Source organism: Ranitomeya imitator, chromosome 1, assembly GCF_032444005.1.
Source record: "Ranitomeya imitator isolate aRanImi1 chromosome 1, aRanImi1.pri, whole genome shotgun sequence".
Lineage (NCBI taxonomy): Eukaryota > Metazoa > Chordata > Amphibia > Anura > Dendrobatidae > Ranitomeya > Ranitomeya imitator.
Genome location: NC_091282.1, coordinates 247,616,598 through 247,637,707, shown reverse-complemented (window position 1 = coordinate 247,637,707; position 21,110 = coordinate 247,616,598). Strand labels below are relative to the sequence as shown.

General features: G+C 45.3%; 1 protein-coding gene across 1 annotated transcript in view; it reads left to right on the top strand.

Moving 5' to 3' along the window:
* Positions 1-20,632, top strand: part of LOC138667042 (ubiquitin-conjugating enzyme E2 G1-like) — a 37,283-nt gene extending 16,651 nt beyond the window's left edge. Inside the window, exons 3-6 of the mRNA XM_069755299.1 lie at positions 4,565-4,662; positions 4,990-5,168; positions 5,535-5,625; positions 19,985-20,632. Coding sequence (XP_069611400.1) covers positions 4,565-4,662; positions 4,990-5,168; positions 5,535-5,621 — 364 coding nt within the window. The 3' untranslated portion in view covers positions 5,622-5,625; positions 19,985-20,632. The remainder of the gene's footprint in view (positions 1-4,564; positions 4,663-4,989; positions 5,169-5,534; positions 5,626-19,984) is intronic.
* The last annotated feature ends 478 nt before the right edge of the window (positions 20,633-21,110 follow it).

Below are 21,110 nucleotides of genomic sequence, written 5' to 3'. Positions count from 1 at the left end.
TTTTCTCTAGTAACTGGGGGTCTCTGGATCCCGTTCACTAGCACCATCAAAAACCACCTATTTGTCGAGTGCTAGCTCTTTGTATTTTCAAGTATTAAATTTCAATAGGGATTTAACATTTAGCAGACGAGTTCTGCAGGCTGTGATCCCTTCCTAAAGAAATCAGTTGTTGGTATTACTCCGATGATACTGTCGTGGAAGGTGACTGGAGAAAATAGAATTAGTCTTACCGGTAATTCGGTTTCTAGGAACCTTCCACAACAACACCAATTTCCCTCCCTATCTGATATTCTTATTGGATGATTTCTGCACTTAAGTGGTAACTATACATGCTACTGTGTCCAGAAAAACACTGGTGGTTGCTGGAAGGGGAGGGTATTTAACCTCTTCTGTTTCCTGTCCCCCATTAGGGCGGGGAGATCTCTTCGATGATGCTGTCATAGAAAGATCCTAGAAACCGAATTACTGGTAAGACTAATTCTATTTTCTCTTCCTCCAAACACGGTGAGTTGAGTTAATGCCAAAGACCTCAATTTTTGTCTCATGTGACCACAGCACGTTCTCCCAATCACTCACAGAATCATACAGGTGTTAATTGGCAAACTTCAGACTGGCCTGTACATGTGCTTTCTTGAGCAAGGGGACCTTGCGAGCACTGCAGGTTTTAAACCGTTACAGGGTAATGTGTTGGCAATGGTTTTCTTGGTGACTGTGGTTCCAGATACCTTGAGATCATTAACAAGTTCCCCCGTGTAGTTTTAGGCTGATCTCTCACCTTCCTCATGATCAAGGATACCCCACGAGGTGGGATTTTGCATGGTGCCCCAGATCTGTCGATTCACAGTCATTTTGTATTTCTTCCATTTTCTTACTATTGCACCAACAGTTGTCTCCTTCTCACCCAGCGTCTTATGGTTTTGTAGCCCATTCCAGCTTTGTGCAGGTCTATGATCTTGTCCCTGACTTCATTATAAAGCTCTTTGGTCTTATCCATGTTGTAAAGGTTAGAGTCTGACTGATTAAGTCTGTGGACAGGAGTCTTTTATAAAGGTGACTATGTAAGACAGCTGTCTTTAATGCAGGTAGCAAGTTGATTAGGAGCGTCTATCTGGTGTGTAGCCAGAACTCTTAATATTTGGTAGGGGATCAAATACTTATTTCCAGTGGCGTACTGCCAATGGCCGCAGGCCACGCGATTGCTATGGGGCCCCGAGGGGTGACTGGGCCCGCCGGAGTCGGACCGCAACAGCTGTGCCAGGGGTGGGCATACCGACCAGGGCCCAGAGGCTCCGGGGAACCCCTGCAGTGCGGCTAATAATGAGGGCAATCTGGCCTGTTTATCCGGCATCGGGGGGGGGGGGGGGGGGGGGGGGGGTCGGGGGCCCTGGCCAGATTGCCCTCATGTGCGGCAGGCAGAGAGAGATCCCGGAAGCTCTGCTTCCTACAATAGAAAATGTCAGCGGAGCTACAGCGATCCGTCCTGCTTCCTGCCCACGCTTCCTGTCTCACACATCAGTCAGCTGCGCACCTGAATGACATCATCATTCAGTGCTGCGACCGCTGTGAGAGTAAGATGCTGGCGATGCTGCGGGAGAGCATGCAGAGAGGTGAGACGTGCTGTATGCTGTGCATGTGTATATGTGCAGAGATGAGTGGTGCGTAGCTCTGCAGGAGAATGTGCAGAGAGGTAAATGGTGCTGTGTGTGTAGGGGGAGGAGAGGGCAATGATGGGGGTGACTGAGAGGGCAATGATGGGGTGGTGGGGGAGAAAGCAATGATGGGGTGGTGGAAAGGGCAATAATGGGGGGTGGGGTAGGAGATGATGGAGGTGGTGGAATGGGCAATGATTGGGTGGTGGGGGAAAAGGCAATGATGGTGGTAGTGGAAAAGGGGAATGATGGGGGTGATAGGGGAGGTGGAAATGATGGAGGTGGTGGAATGGGCAATGATGGGGTGGTGGGGGGAGAAAGGCAATGATGGAGGTGGTGGAATGGACAATGATGGGGTGGGGGACAATAATGGGATGCGGGGGGAGGAGAACAATGAGGTGTGGGGGATTTATAATGGATTTAGAACAGTGAGGTGGAGGAAGACATTATCGCTTATTACGTTTAAGTTTTAACACAGTCCCTTAGTATATAGTGTACTCTCTTATTATACATAGCACAGCCCCTTAGTATATAGTGTACTCGCTTATTATGTATAGCACCATCCCTCAGTATATAGTGTAGTCACTTTTGTATAGCACAGTCCCTTAGTATATACTGTACTCCCTTATTATGTATAACACCATCCTTATTTACATAGTTTCCTTTTATCATGTATAACACCGTCCATTATTACATACCATCCTCTCTAGTTATATATGGTGCCGTCCCTTATTATATAGCTTCCTCTGCTGTTATGTACAGTGCTGTCTCTTACATAGGGTATTCTTGTTGTTTTTGTTATTCACAGCACCCTCTTATTACATAGTTTACTGTCTTGTTAGATATAAAATGACTGCTGATGGAGGAGCCGGTGACCTGACTACCAGTCCATCATCTCCTCCATTAGAAAAGAAGCTTTCCCATGCTCCATCAGGCATCATCGCATTATATATCTAACAAGAGAGGACAGTATGTAATAAAAAAAAACAGGGCTGTATATAATCCAATATGTAAGGGACAGTGCTGTACATAGCAAGAGAGGGCACTGTATAAGGGACAGCAATATACATAATAAAGGAGACTATGTAGCTTTGTCGCCATAAAAGGAGGGGACCCAGACACATTTCTTGCACAGGGGTCCCAAGCTGTCAGTCTCCGCCCCTGGGATGTGCTGTGCCTTGTACTTTTAATTAAATGTACGCGCCGCCGTGACTCTGTACCTGGCTCCTCCTATCTCCTCCTTTCTAGTCCTGCACTGCTCCCAGCTGAACTCTCTGGTTGGATTTGCATAAGGACGCCACGCCTCCTTGCTGATGTAGCTTTCCAGACAGAGAGAGCCGTGTATGCTGGGCCTGGCAGGAAGTATTTGCACATGTGAGGGGCAGGCTACCGGCTGTTGGAGGCAGAGCGTGAGGAACTGAGGTTTTGTGGTTGTGCTAAGGGCACAAGACTACTTCATCGCATCAATGGAGGAATGGATGGAGCTATGTTCCCTAAAATCCTGAGTGACGACCTCCTTCCCTCCGTCAGGACATTAAAAATGGGTCATGGCTGTGTCTTCTAGCAAGACCATTGCCCAAAACATACAGCCAAGGCAACAAAGGAGTGGCTCAAAAAGAGGCACATTAAGGTTATGGAGTGGCCTAGCCAGTCTCCAGACCTTAATCCCATAGAAAACTTAATGGAGGGAGTTGAAGCTCCAAGTTGTCAAGCGACAGCCTCAAAATCTTAATGATTTGGGCTATGTACACATGTTGCGGATTGGTGTGCGGATTTTTCCGCACTGTTTTTGCAAAATCCGCAAGTAAATCGCACTGCGGATTACCCGCGGATTTAGGCTGGTTTCACATTTGCGTTTAAAAACGCAGCGTTTTAAACGCATCCGCAAGTGGTGAAAAAACGCGTACAAACACTGCGTTTTTTTAGACGCATGTGTTGTCGCATGCGGTTAAAAAAAAGCCGCGTTTACATGCGTTTTTTTCCTGCATTTGTGCTTTTGGTACGCATAATGAGAAATTTCACAAGCTGGTGTTTGTTCATTCTGCTTCACAAACATCGGAATAAAAAGCGTCTTTCAGTGTGTGACAGCTGCCAATCATAAAAATCCACTAGAAAACCCCTTATAAATAGAAATCAAACCCCCTTCATCAACTTTTAGTTACGGGAAAAAAGTAAAAGTTAAAAAAATGTTTATTTCCATTAGGGTTAGGGTTTGGATCCCTTTATCACCTTGATGGTGGGGGGTGGCTTATCAGTGTCTAGACTTGTTTTTCTCTATTGAAACGCATGCGTTCAAAAACGCAACAAAACGCATGTGCTAAAAAACTCATGCGTTTACATAGACAGCAATACGTTTTTTTGACGCAATCGAACGCATGCATTTTTTTGCGGCAAAAAAACGCCTCTAGAAATTACTACATGTTGCATTTCCGCACCAAAACGCAAGCATCGAAAAAATGCATGCGTCGCCAAACGCGTACAAAAAAGCGCATGCGTTTTTTAATGTTAAATATAGGGGGAAAAAACGCATGCGTTTATATTCGTTAAAACGCAGCGGCAAAAAACGCAAATGTGAAACCAGCCTTACCGCAGATTTTGTGCAGATTCCACCTGCGGTTTTACACCTGCGGATTCCTATTGAGGAGCAGGTGTAAACAGCTGCGGAATCCGCACTAAGAATTGACATGCTGCGGAAAAAACACGTTGCGTTTCCGCACGTTTTTTTTCCACAGCATGTGCACTGCGGATTTTTGTTAGTTGCATGATTGTGCACAGTTTGGACCAGCAGCAGGATCATGGTACCATTTCAAATTGTCAATATTTAGGAGTGCGCTGCCCCCTGTAGATAGCTGGGTGCTCTTGAAAAAGAAAGAATAATCCTTTAAACTGCCAACTGTTAATTTTTCTCTTTTTAGTGAGGGAGGATTCTTCAAGGTGCATCTTACATTCCCAGCGGACTATCCTCTGAGACCTCCCAAAATGAAATTTATAACAGAAATCTGGCATCCTAATGGTAAGTCATGTCTTTGCTTTCTGATCAGCAGAAAGTCCAACCAAATCCCGTTTTGGGGGGTTAAGACACAAGCAACGATGGGGCCACTGAATGGGTGCCTAAAAGGAATATGAAAGCACCCTTAGTCTGATAGTGATGGATCTCGGGAAGGTGGCAGTCAACTGTATCTTTCTTGGGAAGGTGGCAGTCAACTGTATCTTTTAGCAACAGTCACTTTAGGTTAAACCGATAATGCAGAAACAGTCAGTAGTAGGCTGAGATTTGTTTGCAGTTTCAAATAGCATATTGGCACCTTATAAATATTTTTTTTTTTTTTTTAACTAACAGTCGCAAAGAATGGGGATGTTTGTATTTCCATTCTTCATGAGCCCGGTGAAGATAAATTTGGTTATGAGAAGCCTGAGGAACGCTGGTTACCCATTCACACTGTGGAGACCATAATGATAAGTGTTATTTCTATGCTCGCAGACCCAAACAGTGACTCCCCAGCCAATGTAGATGCAGCAGTAAGTACAGCTCTAACTTTAACTCTTGATGTGCTTTTCTGCACAAAGCTTTCATTATACAAACCTCCATTATTTCAGGTATCCATTCCTCATGCTGTAACTGCAGGATTGTGTGATCTCTTCCCATGACCTAGCAGTTTGGCAGAGGTGTATCCTCCTAGCAAGATAACATTTTTAAAAATTGCAATGTGTGCAATTGGCTACCGTGTATTGAAAGTCTTACCTTCTAGAAGCAGGAGAAGGCATGTAATATGGTGGTATATGCAGAAAACTATACTGAACACTTCTGAATTGTGCACGATATTGTGGTTTATATTGGTTTAGTGACTAATGGACATTTAGTAACTCACATCTGTCATTTAACAGAAAGAATGGAGGGAAGATCCAAATGGTGAATTCAAAAGGAAAGTTGCTCGCTGTGTTAGGAAAAGTCAAGAAATGGCTTTTGAATAAACTAGTGAGTATTAATCAAGGTTTCCTATTCTGATAATCTGGTGTCATAAGGGTGCAGTCAGATGGCCTTCTAAATCTGGCAGCAATGCTCCAACTGGCCGAAGGCTCTCCCGACCCGAGCATAACCGCATAACCGCTTTATATATTTCTATGTAGCTGTCACGCTCAGGCTGGTAGAGCCACAGACAGTCCGAGCATTGCTGTCCAATCTCATATGGCCGTCTGATTGCACCCATAAGGGAACCAGTCACCTAATTTTCCAGATCTAAATTGCTGCCACCAATTTGTGTGGCCAGCAGCATGGCATATATGGAGAAATTAACTTTATACATCTCTCTGCCTGGTAAGCGGTTTCAAACTGGAAAATGGTCAAATATTGACCCACCTCATAGCTTGCTAACCCAGCCCATCAATCAAAAGCAGAAGGGCTGACTGCAATTAGTGAGGTTGGTCTGTATCCACCTACTGAACTATTTGGTACTGATGGAAAAGCAATATATAAAGTTCATTACTCCTGGTTTCCTGATCTGCAAATCTTACAGGGAACCTGTCAGCAGGATTGTGCACAGTAACCTACAGAGAGTGTCAGGTTAGCGCCGTTGTACTGATTAAAAATGATACCTTGGTTGATTAAATCTGTCTTGTGGTTGTTTAATCTTTATTTTGAGTTAGGCTAGGTTCACATTGCATTAACAGTAGCCCGTTCAACACATGCGTTAACGGGCTTGTGTTAACGCAAGTGCCGATATGTCATCGCTCTATCTGCGCTAGCGGTGACGGACCCGGAAACACTGCAGCCCGCGTCCCAGGGTCCGTCACTCGATGATGACACATCGCTAGCACACGCCCATTGTGGACTTAACCCCTTCCCGACCTTTGACGCACCATATGCGTCATGAAAACCTGTGCCAATCCGACCTGTGACGCAGCATATGCGTCATGGTCGGATTGCGCTCCTGCAGGCTGGGTGAAAGGGTTAACTGTAATTTCACCTGGCCTGCAGGGACAGGGGGAGTTGTACTTGAGCTACGATCGCTCTGATTGGCTGTTGAAAGTGACGTTTCACTTTCAATCAGAGCGATTAGTAATATTTCACCAATGAAAATTGGTGAAATATTACAATCCAGCCATGGCCGATGCTGCAATAGCACCAGCCATGGCTGGAGATCGCGATCTGCCCCCTGCCACCGATCTCCTCCCCTCTGTCCTCAGTCCTGTCATATAGTGTCCTCCGCTACCCTCTGTCCTCCTGTCCGCTCCCCCCGCAGTCCGATCTGCGCAGTGCGCCCGCCGGCAGATTCGTTACAGGTACATTTTGATCGCTGTGATCAAAATAAAACAAATAATAAATAAACCCCCCTTAATCACCCCCATAGATAGGGACAATAATAAAATAAAGAAAATTATTTATTTATTTATTTTTTTGCCCCGTTAGGGTTGGTTCACACTGCGTCTAAGCAGTCCGTTAGATGGACTACTTTACACCGCGGCATAAGCGCGGTGTAACATAGTCCGTTACGGCCGCCATTGACAGCAATGTCGGACGCATCTCTAACGCACGCCCACAATGGACGTGCGCTAGGGAAGTGCTGTCATTGAGTGACGGACCCAGAGACGCGGGCTCCAGCGTTTCCGGGTCCGTCACTGCTAGTGTAGATAGAGCTAGCAGATGCTCTATCTGCGCTAGCGCGATGCAAACGTCAGCACTTGCGCTAGCAGCAGCCCGTTAGCGTATGTGCTGAACGGGCTGCTGCTAGCGCAGTGTGAACCTGGCCTTAGGGTTACGGCTAGAATTGGGGTTAGAACTAAGGTTAGGGTTAGAATTAGGCTATGTGCACACGGTGCGGATTTGGCTGCGGATCTGCAGCGGATTCGGCTGCAGATCCGCGGCGGATTGGCTGCTGCGGATTCGTAGCAGTTTTCCTTCAGGTTTACAGTACCATGTAAACCTATGGAAAACCAAATCCGCTGTGTCCATGGTGCGGAAAATACCGCGCAAAACGTATTTTCCGCAGCATGTCAATTCTTGGTGCGGATTCCGCAACGTTTTACACCTGTTCCTCAATAGGAATCCACAGGTGAAATCCGCACAAAAAAACACTGGAAATCCGCGGTAAATCCGCAGGTAAAATGCAGTGCCTTTTTACCTGCGGATTTTTCAAAAATGGTGCGAAAAAATCTCACACTAATCCGCAACGTGGGCACATAGCCTTAGGGATAGGGTTGGAATTAGGGCAATAATAGGGTTAAGATTAGGCTTTGGTTAGGGTTAGGGGTGTGTTGGGGTTAGGGTTGTGGTTAGGGGTGTGTTGGGGTTAGGGTTGTGATTAGGGTTATGGCTAGAGTTGGGATTAGGGTTAGGGGTGTGTTGGGGTTAGTGTTGGAGGTAGAATTGAGGGGTTTCCACTGTTTAGGCACATCAGGGGTCTCCAAACGCAACATGGCGCCACCATTGATTCCAGTCAATCTTGCATTCAAAAAGTCAAATGGTGCTCCCTCCCTTCCGAGCCCCGACGTGCGCCCAAACAGTGGTTTACCCCCACATATGGGGTACCAGCATACTTAGGACAAACTGGGCAACAATTATTGGGGTCCAATTTCTCCTGTTACCCTTGTGAAAATAAAAAATTGCTTGCTAAAACATCATTTTTGAGGAAAGAAAAATGATTTTTTATTTTCACGGCTCTGCGTTGTAAACTTCTGTGAAGCACTTGGGGGTTCAAAGTCCTCACCACATATCTAGATAAGTTCCTTGGAGGTCCAGTTTCCAAAATGTGGTCACTTGTGGGGGGTTCCACTGTTTAGGCACATCAGGGGCTCTGCAAACGCAATGTGACGCCGCAGACCATTCCATCAAAGTCTGCATTTTAAAAGTCACTACTTCCCTTCCGAGCCCCGACGTGTGCCCAAACAGTGGTTTACCCCCACATATGGGGTATCGGCGTACTCCGGACAAACTGGACAACAACTTTTCGGGTCCAATTTCTCCTGTTACTCTTGTGAAAATAAAAAATTGTGGGCTAAAAATTAATTTTTGAGGAAAGAAAAATGATTTTTTTTTTCACGGCTCTGCGTTAAACTTCTGTGAAGCACTTGAGGGCTTAAAGTGGTCACTAGAGTTGAGCGACCTTGACCTTTTTAGAGTCGAGCCGGGTTTCGCGAAACCCGACTATCTCAAAAGTCGGGTCGAGTGAAATCGGCCGATTATGACGTAAAGTCGGGATCGACCGAAACACGAAACCCAATGCAAGTCAATGGGGCAGCATAGTCGGCAGTGAGTGGGGGCCAGGAAAACACCTAGAGTGCCCATTTTAATGTCAAAACCATCCATTCTTCTTAATGAAGCTTGTCAAGCGTAATTTACCTTATAATAATTGGAAGGCATTTGAAATTGGGGGTCATTTGGCTAAAGTTGTGTGGGGTAGGGCTGGTTCAAGTAATTAGTGGGCCCAGGAAATCTGGACCATGTCACGGCAGTGGAGCAGGGAGAGGTAAGTATTTCAACTTTGCAAGTGCTGTGATCCTGAGCAAGCAGGGGGGGCCCACTTGTTGACATTGGCACTGGCACTGGGCCCCTCAAAGTACAGCGGTGTGTTTGCACGGCGGGGGCGCCTCCCACCGGCAGCAACACTTTTGCGTACTATGAGAGGCCCTGTGCCAGTGACGTCGCCAACTAGTATTCTTCCCCCCACCTGATGAAGGAACCTGCACTTTCATCTGCACCTTCCTCTTTGTCCCCGTGTAAGGTGGTATGGTATGCGGGAAGAGCAACCTGACTTTCAGCAGGGTCACAATGTTGTTGTGTAGCATGCACGGGGAATGTTGCGTTATGGGTCAATGTACCAGCAGACTCATCTATCACTGGCTGGGCAATGGGCACGATGAAGTGGAAACACAGATATAGGCCCAAAGAATAAAGTGGGCTAAATGCAGTTCAAAATTGGTAACACAGGACTAATCAGGGGGCATTGCAGTGGAGGACAACTGGAATGAGAGGCTGACACAGAGAGTAGGGCCAAATCAGTAAGTAGTCGAAATGCAGTTCAAAATTGGCAACCGTAGTAAACAGGCGGCACAGCTTTGTTCAGTGGAGGAGAACAGCAAGGAGTGGCAGACACCGATAGTAGGCCCCAACCCAACTAGTAGGCCAAATGCAGTCTAACATTAACAACTACTTAACGAGAGCCTGAAAATGGAATTTCAGGACAGGAAACCAGGAGAACAGCAAGGAGTGGCAGACACCGATAGTAGGCCCCAAACCAACTAGTACGCCAAATGCAGTTGTTCTATTTAACCACAATTTAATGAGAGCCTGAAGATAGAAGCTCAGGAAAGGCAACCTGGGGAACACCTTGGAGTGTAACACACCCTCTCTCTACACCCCATACCCAATTTGAAGGCCTAATGCAGCGTAGTTTCCAACAACTACTAAACGAGAGCCGGAAGATCGAAGCTCAGGAAAGGCAACCTGGGGAACACCTTGGAGTGTAACACACCCTCTCTCTACACCCCATACCCAATTTGAAGGCCTAATGCAGCGTAGTTTCCAACAACTACTAAACGAGAGCCGGAAGATCGAAGCTCAGGAAAGGCAACCTGGGGAACACCTTGGAGTGTAACACACCCTCTCTCTACACCCCATACCCAATTTGAAGGCCTAATGCAGCGTAGTTTCCAACAATTACTAAACGAGAGCCGGAAGATCGAAGCTCAGGAAAGGCAACCTGGGGAACACCTTGGAGTGTAACACACCCTCTCTCTACACCCCATACCCAATTTGAAGGCCTAATGCAGTGTAGTTTCCAAGAACTACTAAACGAGAGCCGGAAGATCGAAGCTCAGGAAAGGCAACCTGGGGAACACCTTGGAGTGTAACACAACGTCTCTCTACACCACGGAAGGGCTGATTCTTAGGAAGGAAGGCTGTTGGAAATAAGCATTGCGCGTCCGAGGGTGATTATATTCTTATTAGGTATATACTCACCCTCGGACGCGCCCTGCTTCTTTATTTGGAATGAATGTTTATTTGCAATGTGGTGTTGACTTTCTCTATTATTTTGGTAATTAATGATTTTATTATTTTCATTGTTTTGCATCTTCTCGGCAATAATATAAAGAAGACGCGACAGGACAACACTCGGTGGATGCCATATCTGTGTTTTCAATTTAAAAAACCTTTCAGTTAACTACTTGCAGGAGAAAGTAATTGTAGCTGGTGGCCATTTTTAGTACTGTACCAGATTTTAGTTGTGTGTTTGTTTTTAATGTTAAAATGTCTGCATTTGATATCTCTCCAGTATTTTCTTTTTTATAAGCAAAATACTTATTTTTATATTTTCTGATGTTGGTTCCAGGGGTACACGGGCAGCAGTGGTGTGGTCAGTGGAGGCCTAGTGGAAGGAGTGACCACAGACAGGCATCGAAGGCCTAAAATAATAACACATGGCTGTAGGCAATTTTAAATTGGTTCCAGGGGTACACGGGCAGCAGTGCCCTGGTCAGTGTAGTAGTAGTTGAAAGAATGGACCGCAGACAGGCATCGAAGGCCTAAAATAAAAAAATTGGGCTGGCTGTAGGCAATTTTAAATTGGTTCCAGGGGTACATGGGCAGCAGTGGTGTGGTCAGTGGAGGCCTAGTGGAAGGAGTGACCACAGACAGGCATCGAAGGCCTAACATAACAAAAATGTCAATACAATGGTATTGTCAGTGGCAGGCATTGAAGGATGTCAGCGCATAGACTAAACATTGGTGGAGCTGTGAGATAATTTTGCAAGTGGTAGAGCACTGTTTGAGCTGGGGTGGGGGGAAACTGTCTTGTGGCCGGCGGTACAGGCCCAGGGCCCCTCATATTACAACGGTGTGTCTGACGTTGGGTGCGCACCACCACCGCCAGAGACACTTTATTGTACTAGGAGGGACCCAGTGGCAGTGCTGTCGACCAAAAGCGGGCTCACCCACCTCTTCAGACAAACTGCACTCTCACGGGTGCTGTCGCCAAGTGTCGATACCACGGCCCCGTGTGGGGAGTTTGGCCATTTAGTGAGGTGTAAACATGTCGTATGCTGGACAATCAGGTGCTGAAAATTACGAGATTGGAAAAGGCATTCAGAATAGTCCACAGGCAAGACCTTTTCATAGGAAAGCTAGGTGTCAGCCGGGCAAGGTGGGGCAAAAGATTTCGAAATCCAGTTGTGGTTCGTTTTAATGAAGGTTAGATCATCTACATTTTGGGTAGCCAGACGAGTCCTTTTTTCTGTTAGTATTGAACCTGCAGCACTGAATACTCTTTCTGATAGGACACTAGCTGCCGGGCAAGCAAGCTCCTGCAATGCATATTCTGCCAATTCTGGCCAGGTGTCTAATTTTGATGCCCAGTAATCAAATGGGAATGACGGTTGAGGGAGAACATCGATAAGGGATGAAAAATAGTTTGTAACCATACTGGACAAATGTTGTCTCCTGTCACTTTGAATTGATGCTGCAGTACCTGTCCTGTCTGCGGTCATAGCAAAATCACTCCACAACCTGGTCAGAAAACCCCTCTGGCCAACGCCACTTCTGATTTCTGCCCCTCTAACTCCTCTGGTCTGCTGGCCCCTGCAGCTCGTGTGAGAACGATCACAGGCGCTGTGTGCAGGGAATGCCAGAAGCAAACGGTCAACAAGAGTTGATTGTTTGGTTGCTAATATTAGTTCCAAGTTCTCATGTGGCATTATATTTTGCAATTTGCCTTTATAGCGAGGATCAAGGAGGCAGGCCAACCAGTAATCGTCATCATTCATCATTTTAGTTATGCGTGTGTCCCTTTTGAGGATACGTAAGGCATAATCCGCCATGTGGGCCAAAGTTCCAGTTCTCAAATCTGCGGTTGTGCTTGGTTGAGGGGCAGTTTCAGGCAAATCAACGTCACTTGTGTCCCTCAAAAAACCAGAACCCGGCCTTGCCGCGCCACCAATTTCCAGTGGCCCCGGAAAAGCTTCCTCATTAAAAATATAATCATCCCCATCATCATCCTCCTCGTCCTCCTCTTCGCCCGCTACCTCGTCCTGTACACTGCCCTGGCCAGACAATGGCTGACTGTCATCAAGGCTTTCCTCTTCCTCAGCTGCAGACGCCTGATCCTTTATGTGCGTCAAACTTTGCATCAGCAGACGCATTAGGGGGATGCTCATGCTTATTATGGCGTTGTCTGCACTAACCAGCCGTGTGCATTCCTCAAAACACTGAAGGACTTGACACATGTCTTGAATCTTCGACCACTGCACACCTGACAACTCCATGTCTGCCATCCTACTGCCTGCCCGTGTATGTGTATCCTCCCACAAAAACATAACAGCCCGCCTCTGTTCACACAGTCTCTGAAGCATGTGCAGTGTTGAGTTCCACCTTGTTGCAACGTCTATGATTAGGCGATGCTGGGGAAGGTTCAAAGAACGCTGATAGGTCTGCATACGGCTGGAGTGTACGGGCGAACGGCGGATATGTGAGCAAAGTCCACGCACTTTGAGGAGCAGGTCGGATAACCCCGGATAACTTTTCAGGAAGCACTGCACCACCAGGTTTAAGGTGTGAGCCAGGCAAGGAATGTGTTTCAGTTGGGAAAGGGAGATGGCAGCCATGAAATTCCTTCCGTTATCACTCACTACCTTGCCTGCCTCAAGATCTACAGTGCCCAGCCACGACTGCGTTTCTTTCTGCAAGAACTCGGACAGAACTTCCGCGGTGTGTCTGTTGTCGCCCAAACACTTCATAGCCAATACAGCCTGCTGACGTTTGCCAGTAGCTGCCCCATAATGGGAGACCTGGTGTGCAACAGTGGCAGCTGCGGATGGAGTGGTTGTGCGACTGCGGTCTGTGGACGAGCTCTCGCTTCTGCAGGAGGACGAAGAGGAGGAGGAGGGGGTGCGAACGGCTACAGCCAATTGTTTCCTAGACCGTGGGCTAGGCAGAACTGTCCCAAACTTGCTGTCCCCTGTGGACCCTGCATCCACCACATTTACCCAGTGTGCCGTGATGGACACGTAACGTCCCTGGCCATGCCTACTGGTCCATGCATCTGTTGTCAGGTGCACCTTTGTGCTCACAGATTGCCTGAGTGCATGGACGATGCGCTCTTTAACATGCTGGTGGAGGGCTGGGATGGCTTTTCTGGAAAAAGTGTCGACTGGGTAGCTCGTAGCGTGGTACAGCGTAGTCCATCAGGGCTTTGAAAGCTTCGCTTTCAACTAACCGGTAGGGCATCATCTCTAACGAGATTAGTCTAGCTATGTATGCGTTCAAACCCTGTGTACGCGGATGCGAGGCTAAGTACTTCCTTTTTCTAACCATAGTCTCATGTAGGGTGAGCTGGACTGGAGAGCTGGAGATCGTGGAACTAGCGGGGGTGCCGGTGGACATGGCAGACTGAGAGACGGTGGGAGATGGTATTGTTGCCACCGGTGCCCTAGATGCAGTGTTTCCTACTACGAAACTGGTGATTCCCTGATCCTGACGGCTTTGGCCTGGCAAAGAAACCTGCACAGATACTGCAGGTGGTGCGGAAAATGGTGGCCCTACACTGCTGGAAGGGATGTTGCGTTGCTGACTAGCTTCATTGGCCGAGGGTGCTACAACCTTAAGGGACGTTTGGTAGTTAGTCCAGGCTTGCAAATGCATGGTGGTTAAATGTCTATGCATGCAACTTGTATTGAGACTTTTCAGATTCTGTCCTCTGCTTAAGGTAGTTGAACATTTTTGACAGATGACTTTGCGCTGATCAATTGGATGTTGTTTAAAAATATGCCAGACTGCACTCTTTCTAGCATCGGATACCTTTTCAGGCATTGCAGACTGAGCTTTAACCGGATGGCCACGCTGTCCTCCAACAGGTTTTAGCTTTGCCACGCGTTTTGGGCAAGATACGGGCCCGGCAGATGGAACCTGTTGCGATGTTGATGCCTGCTGCGGCCCCTCCTCCTCCGCTTCAGAACTGCTGCCGCCTGCACCCTGTTCCCCCAATGGCTGCCAATCGGGGTCAAGAACTGGGTCATCTATTACCTCTTCTTGTAGCTCGTGTGCAACTTCGTCTGTGTCACCGTGTCGGTCGGTGGTATAGCGTTCGTGATGGGGCAACATAGTCTCATCAGGGTCTGATTCTTGATCAGCACCCTGCGAGGGCAATGTTGTGGTCTGAGTCAAAGGACCAGCATAGTAGTCTGGCTGTGGCTGTGCATCAGTGCACTCCATGTCAGATTCAACTTGTAATGGGCATGGACTGTTAACTGCTTCACTTTCTAAGCCAGGGACGGTATGTGTAAAGAGCTCCATGGAGTAACCCGTTGTGTCGCCTGCTGCATTCTTCTCTGTTGTTGTTTTTGCTGAAGAGGACAAGGAAGCGACTTGTCCCTGACCGTGAACATCCACTAACGACGCGCTGCTTTGACATTTACCAGTTTCACGAGAGGAGGCAAAAGAGCTAGAGGCTGAGTCAGCAAGATAAGCCAAAACTTGCTCTTGCTGCTCCGGCTTTAAAAGCGGTTTTCCTACTCCCAGAAAAGGGAGCGTTCGAGGCCTTGTGTAGCCAGACGACGAACCTGGCTCCACAGCTCCAGACTTAGGTGCAATATTTTTTTTCCCACGACCAGCTGATGCTCCACCACTACCACTACCCTCATTACCAGCTGACAATGAACGCCCCCGGCCACGACCTCTTCCACCAGACTTCCTCATTGTTTTAAAAACGTTACCAAACGAACGGTATTTGTTGCTGTCACACAACTTACACGGTGAGCTATAACTTCAGTATGATTTAGCTACCCCTTTACAGGTGGGTGAGACCACAACGAAAATCAGCCACAATGTTACACACTCTGTTGTTGTTGGCAACAAATGAGATGGCACACACGCAGGACTGTCACTGAAGCGCAAATGTAAATATTTATCTCCCACTGATTTGTGTTTGTTTTTTTTAAAAGGGAGACTTCAGAAGAAAAAAAATTAAAAAAAAAATATTTTTTACAGAAGAATTTATAAAACAAATAAAATGAAATGATTGTTTCAGGGAGAATTTAGGAAAAAAAAAAAAGGCTTTGTAGGGCCCACTGAGTGAGAGAGGACGCACACAGGAGTCAGGAGTGGCACACAAGCCCAGAGGCCAATATTAATCTCCCACCGATTGATTTAGTGATTTTTTTTTTGGTAGATTTTGGAACCCAAATCAAGCAAAAAAATTAATAGGCTTTCTATGGCCCACAATTGGGGAGAGAGAGATGGCACACCCAGGAGTCAAGACTGGCACACAAGCAGAAGGGGCAATATGAATCTCCCACAGATTTTTTTTTTTTTTTTTTTTTTTTTTTTTTCAGGGAGACTTGAGAGAAAAAAAAATACAAAAAAAATGATTTTTTTTCAGGAATAATTTAGAAACCAAAGAAAATAAAATGATTGTTTCAGGGAGAATTTAGAAAACAAATAAAACAAAAAATAGGCTTTCTATGGCCCACTATTTGTGAGAGAGATGGCACGCTCAGGACTGGCACACAAGCCCAAAGCCCAATATTAATCTCCCACTGATTGATTGAATGATTTTTTTCAGGTAGAATTTAGAACCCAAATCAAGCAAAAAAATTAATAGGCTTTCTATGGCCCACTGAGTGAGAGATGGCACACACAGGAGTAAGGAGTGGCACACAAGCCCTGAGGCCAATATTTTTCTCCCACTGATTGATTGATTTTTTCAGGTAGAATTATGAACCCAAATCAACCAAAAAAATAAATAGGCTTTCTATGGCCCACTATCAGAGAGAGAGATGGCACGCTTAGGACTGGCACACAAGCCCAAAGGCCAATATTAATCTCCCACTGATTGATTGATTGATTTTTTCAGGTAGAATTATGAACCCAAATCAACCAAAAAAATAAATAGGCTTTCTATGGCCCACTATTTGTGAGAGAGATGGCACGCTCAGGACTGGCACACAAGCCCAGAGGCCAATATTAATCTCCCACTTTTTTTTTTTTTTCCAGGGAAAATTTATAAACCCAATAAAATAATAAAAAAATAGGCTTTCTATGGCCCACTATCTGAGAGAGAGATGGCACGCTTAGGACTGGCACACAAGCCCAAAGGCCAATATTAATCTCCCACTGATTGATTTATTGATTTTTTCAGGTAGAATTTAGAACCCAAATCAAGCAAAAAAATTAATAGGCTTTCTATGGCCCACTGAGTGAGAGATGGCACACACAGGAGTAAGGAGTGGCACACAAGCCCTGAGGCCAATATTTTTCTCCCACTGATTGATGTTGTGATTTTTTTCTGGTAGATTTTGGAACCCAAATCAAGCAAAAAAATAAATAGGCTTTCTATGGCCCACTGAGTGAGAGATGACACAGACAGAGATGGCACTCTAGCAGAAATGTCAATCTTAATCTCCCACAAAAAAAAAAAAAAGGAACTGTCCTTCAATTACTATCTCCCTGCAGTAATCTCAGCCAGGTATGGCAGGCAGCAATAAGGAGTGGACTGATGCACAAATTAAATAAAAAGTGTGGACAAACAAACAAGATGGCTGTGCAGAAAGGAAGGAACAAGAGGATTTGTGCTTTGAAAAAAGCAGTTGGTTTGCACAGCGGCGTACACACAGCAATGCAGCTATCAGGGAGCCTTCTAGGGCAGCCCAATGAGCTACAGCGCTGAGGAAAAAAAAAAAAAAAAGGAGCTTCCACTGTCCCTGCACACCGAAGGTGGTGTTGGGCAGTGGAAATCGCTACAGCACAAGCGGTTTTGTGGTTAATGGACCCTGCCTAACGCTATCCCTGCTTCTGACGAAGCGGCAGCAACCTCTCCCTAAGCTCAGATCAGCAGCAGTAACATGGCGGTCGGCGGGAACTCCCCTTTATAGCCCCTGTGACGCCGCAGACAGCAAGCCAATCACTGCAATGCCCTTCTCTAAGATGGTGGGGACCAGGACCTATGTCATCACGCTGCCCACACTCTTCGTTTACCTTCATTGGCTGAGAAATGGCGCTTTTCGCGTCATTGAAACGCGACTTTGGCGCGAAAGTCGCGTACCGCATGGCCGACCACGCACAGGGGTCAGATCGGGTTTCATGAAACTCGACTTCGCCAAAAGTCGGCGACTTTTGAAAATGTTCGACCCGTTTCGCTCAACCCTAGTGGTCACCGCACATCTAGATTAGTTCCTTGGGAGGTATAGTTTCCAAAATGGGGTCACATGTGGGGAAGCTCCAATGTTTAGGCACACAGGGGCTCTCCAAACGCGACATGGTATCCACTAACGATTGGAGCTAATTTTTCATTCAAAAAGTCAAATGGTGCTCCTTCCCTTCCGAGCCCTGCCGTGTGCCCAAACAGTGGTTTACCCCCACATATGAGGTATCAGTGTACTCAGGATAAAATGGATCCTAAAATTTATTGTGCAATTTCTCCTGTTACCCATGTGGAAATGAACAAATTGAGGCTAAAAGAATTTTTTTGTGAAAAAAAAACAAAAAACATTTTTTCATTTTTACGGATCAATTTGTGATGCACCTGGGGTTCAACATGCTCACTATGCATCTAGATAAGCTCCTAGCGGGGGGTCTAGTTTCCAAAATGGGGTCACTTGTGGGGGAGCTCCAATATTTAGGCACACAGGGCAACATGGTGTCCGCTAAAGATTGGAGCCAATTTTTCATTGAAAAAGTCAAATGGCGCTCCTTCCCTTTCAAGCCCTGTCGTGCGCCCAAACAGTGGTTTCCCCCCACATATGGGGTATTGGTGTACTCAGGACAAATTGTACAATAACTTTTGGTATCCAGTTTCTCTTTTTACCCTTGGGGAAAATAAAAAAATAGTTGCTAAAACATCATTTTTGTGACTAAAAAGTTAAATGTTCATTTATTCCTTCCATGTTGCTTCTGCTGCTGTGAAGCACCTGAAGGGTTAACAAACTTCTTGAATGTGGTTTTGAGTACCTTGAGGGGTGCAGTTTTTAGAATGGTGTCACTTTTGGGTATTTTCAGCCATATAGACCCCTCAAACTGACTTCAAATGTGAGGTGGTCCCTAAAAAAAAAAAAAAAAAAAATTTTGTAAATTTCGTTGTAAAAATGAGAAATTGCTGGTCAAATTTTAACCCTTATAACTTCCTAGCAAAAAAAAAAATTTTGTTTCCAAAATTGTGCTGATGTAAAGTAGACATGTGGGAAATGTTATTTATTAGCTATTTTGTGTCACATAACTCTCTGGTTTAACAAAATAAAAATTCAAAATTAGAAAATTGCGAAATTTTCAACATTTTTGCCAAATTTCCATTTTTTTCACAAACGCAAAAATTATCGACCTAAATTTATTACTAACATGAAGCCCAATATGTCACGAAAAAACAATCTCAGAATCGCTAGGATCCATTGAAGCGTTCCTGAGTTATTACCTCATAAAGGTACACTGGTCAGAATAACAAAAAACGGCCAGGTCATTAAGGTCAAAATAGACTGGGTCATGAAGGGGTTAATGGCGGCGTTAACTGACTACGTTATGCCGCGGTGTAACGTAGTCCGTCTAACGGACGCCTATAATGTAATGTGAACCCAGCCTTAATGATATGCTTGTGCTCTGGGACAGGCCTGTGGGGGGTCTTTGTGGTGCTCTGCTCTTAGTGGAGACCGTTTTTTTTTTTTTTTTTTTTTTTTTCCTTTAGCAAGATAGCATTGGCGGTGCCTGCGCAGTAGCATCTATTGGATAGATGCTGCTGCGGAGGCGCAGCCGGCGCCATTTTGAGACAGAATTTTTTTTTTTTTTTTTTCCTGAATAAATTTATATCGGCAAATAAAATAATTTAATGCATATTATACATGCGATCATGCTGCAGTGCAGGCGGCGCCCGCCTGCTGAATGTGTGGGTTTAAAAAAAATTTTTTTTTTTTTTTTATTTTAATTTTCCACAATGCATATAATATTCAGTAGGTAAAATAGGAGGCCGGTCAGTGAGGGATTGGTGACCGGTCATAACCCATCAGTATGAATAGCTAAGCAGAGCACCACATAAAGCCCTCACCCACAGGCCGCCTTGGAGCACGAGCATATCATTAATCTTTATTTTCAGTTTTGAGTTAAACAACAACCACAAGACGGATTTCATCAACCAAGGTATCATTTTAATCAGTGTAACATCGCCGACCTGACACGGTCTGTAGGTTACTGTGCACAATCCTGCTGACAGGTTCCCTTTAAGTAATCGCTGGGATCCTAATAAAGTGACAAAGAAAGTGATGGCAGCAGCTTACATCTTAGAAACTTGGTGACAGTACAGCCTTTTCCCTGCAGAATTCAATCAGAACTTGTTCAGCTTTGTAACTAACATTTTTATTTTCTATTGTAGTGGATGAAGAGCCATCAGAAGAGCAATAGCATTCACAGGCAGAAGCAGAAATGGGTGTTTTACTGACCTCTGTTTTACCCTCAGTGGGCAGTTTACTTACTGGTTTATTTTATAAATTATATATGATAGACTTCACATTTTTAACTGCAAAACCTGCAGATTGGTTTTCAATCCCACCTGGAGTTCTTTATTTATTCAAATATATATTTTTGCATATGTCTGTTTTCTTTAATGAAGCTGAAGTGGCTTCCTTTACAGCACTAGTCCTTGCATTGTAAAGGGGGTCTTCAAGTGAAACAATGACTTTCACATTTGGTTACAGGAAAACTTGCCACAACCATTGGCTAAATGCCTTTTGCCCGTAACAAAACTCTTGTGGCTCGGCTACTCCTCTCAGCTGGAAGTTTAGTCCTGATCAATACCACACTGGCTTTTGCTACAGTTAATGGACTCTTGGATGTTGCAACCTTTAAATAGAAGCGGGAAGATTCATGGACCGCATTTGGACCTATTGATAGACTAGACACTTTAAATCCTCTTTTATATTAACCCTATGCTGTATGTCATTTTGTGTAATGTTTTTTTTTTTTCTTGTTTTGTGAAACTATTTGGTTACAGAATTAAACTATTTTTGAGATGTTTTGATAATTGTTTTCTTGTGTAGTCTTTATTGTAAATTTCAATGTAATAATGAATGTGTCAGTGTACAGTTAGGTCCATTTATATTTGGACAGACAACATTTTTCTAACTTTGGTTATAGACATTACCACAATGAATTTTACAAAACAATTCAGATGCAGTTGAAGTTCAGACTTTCAGCTTTCATTTGAGGGTATCCACATTAAAATTGGATGAAGGGTTTAGGAGTTTCAGCTCCTTAACATGTACCACCCTGGTTTTAAAGTGACCAAAAGTAATTGGACAATTGACTCCAAGGCTATTTCATGGACAGGTGTGGGCAATCCCTTCCTTATGATGATCTCAATTAAGCAAATAAAAGGCCTGGAGTTGATTTCAGGTGTGGTGCTTACATTTGGAAGGTTTTGCTGTGAAGTAAACATGCGGTCAAAGGAGCTCTCCATGCAGGTGAAACAAGCCATCCTTAAGCTGTGAAAACAGAAAAAA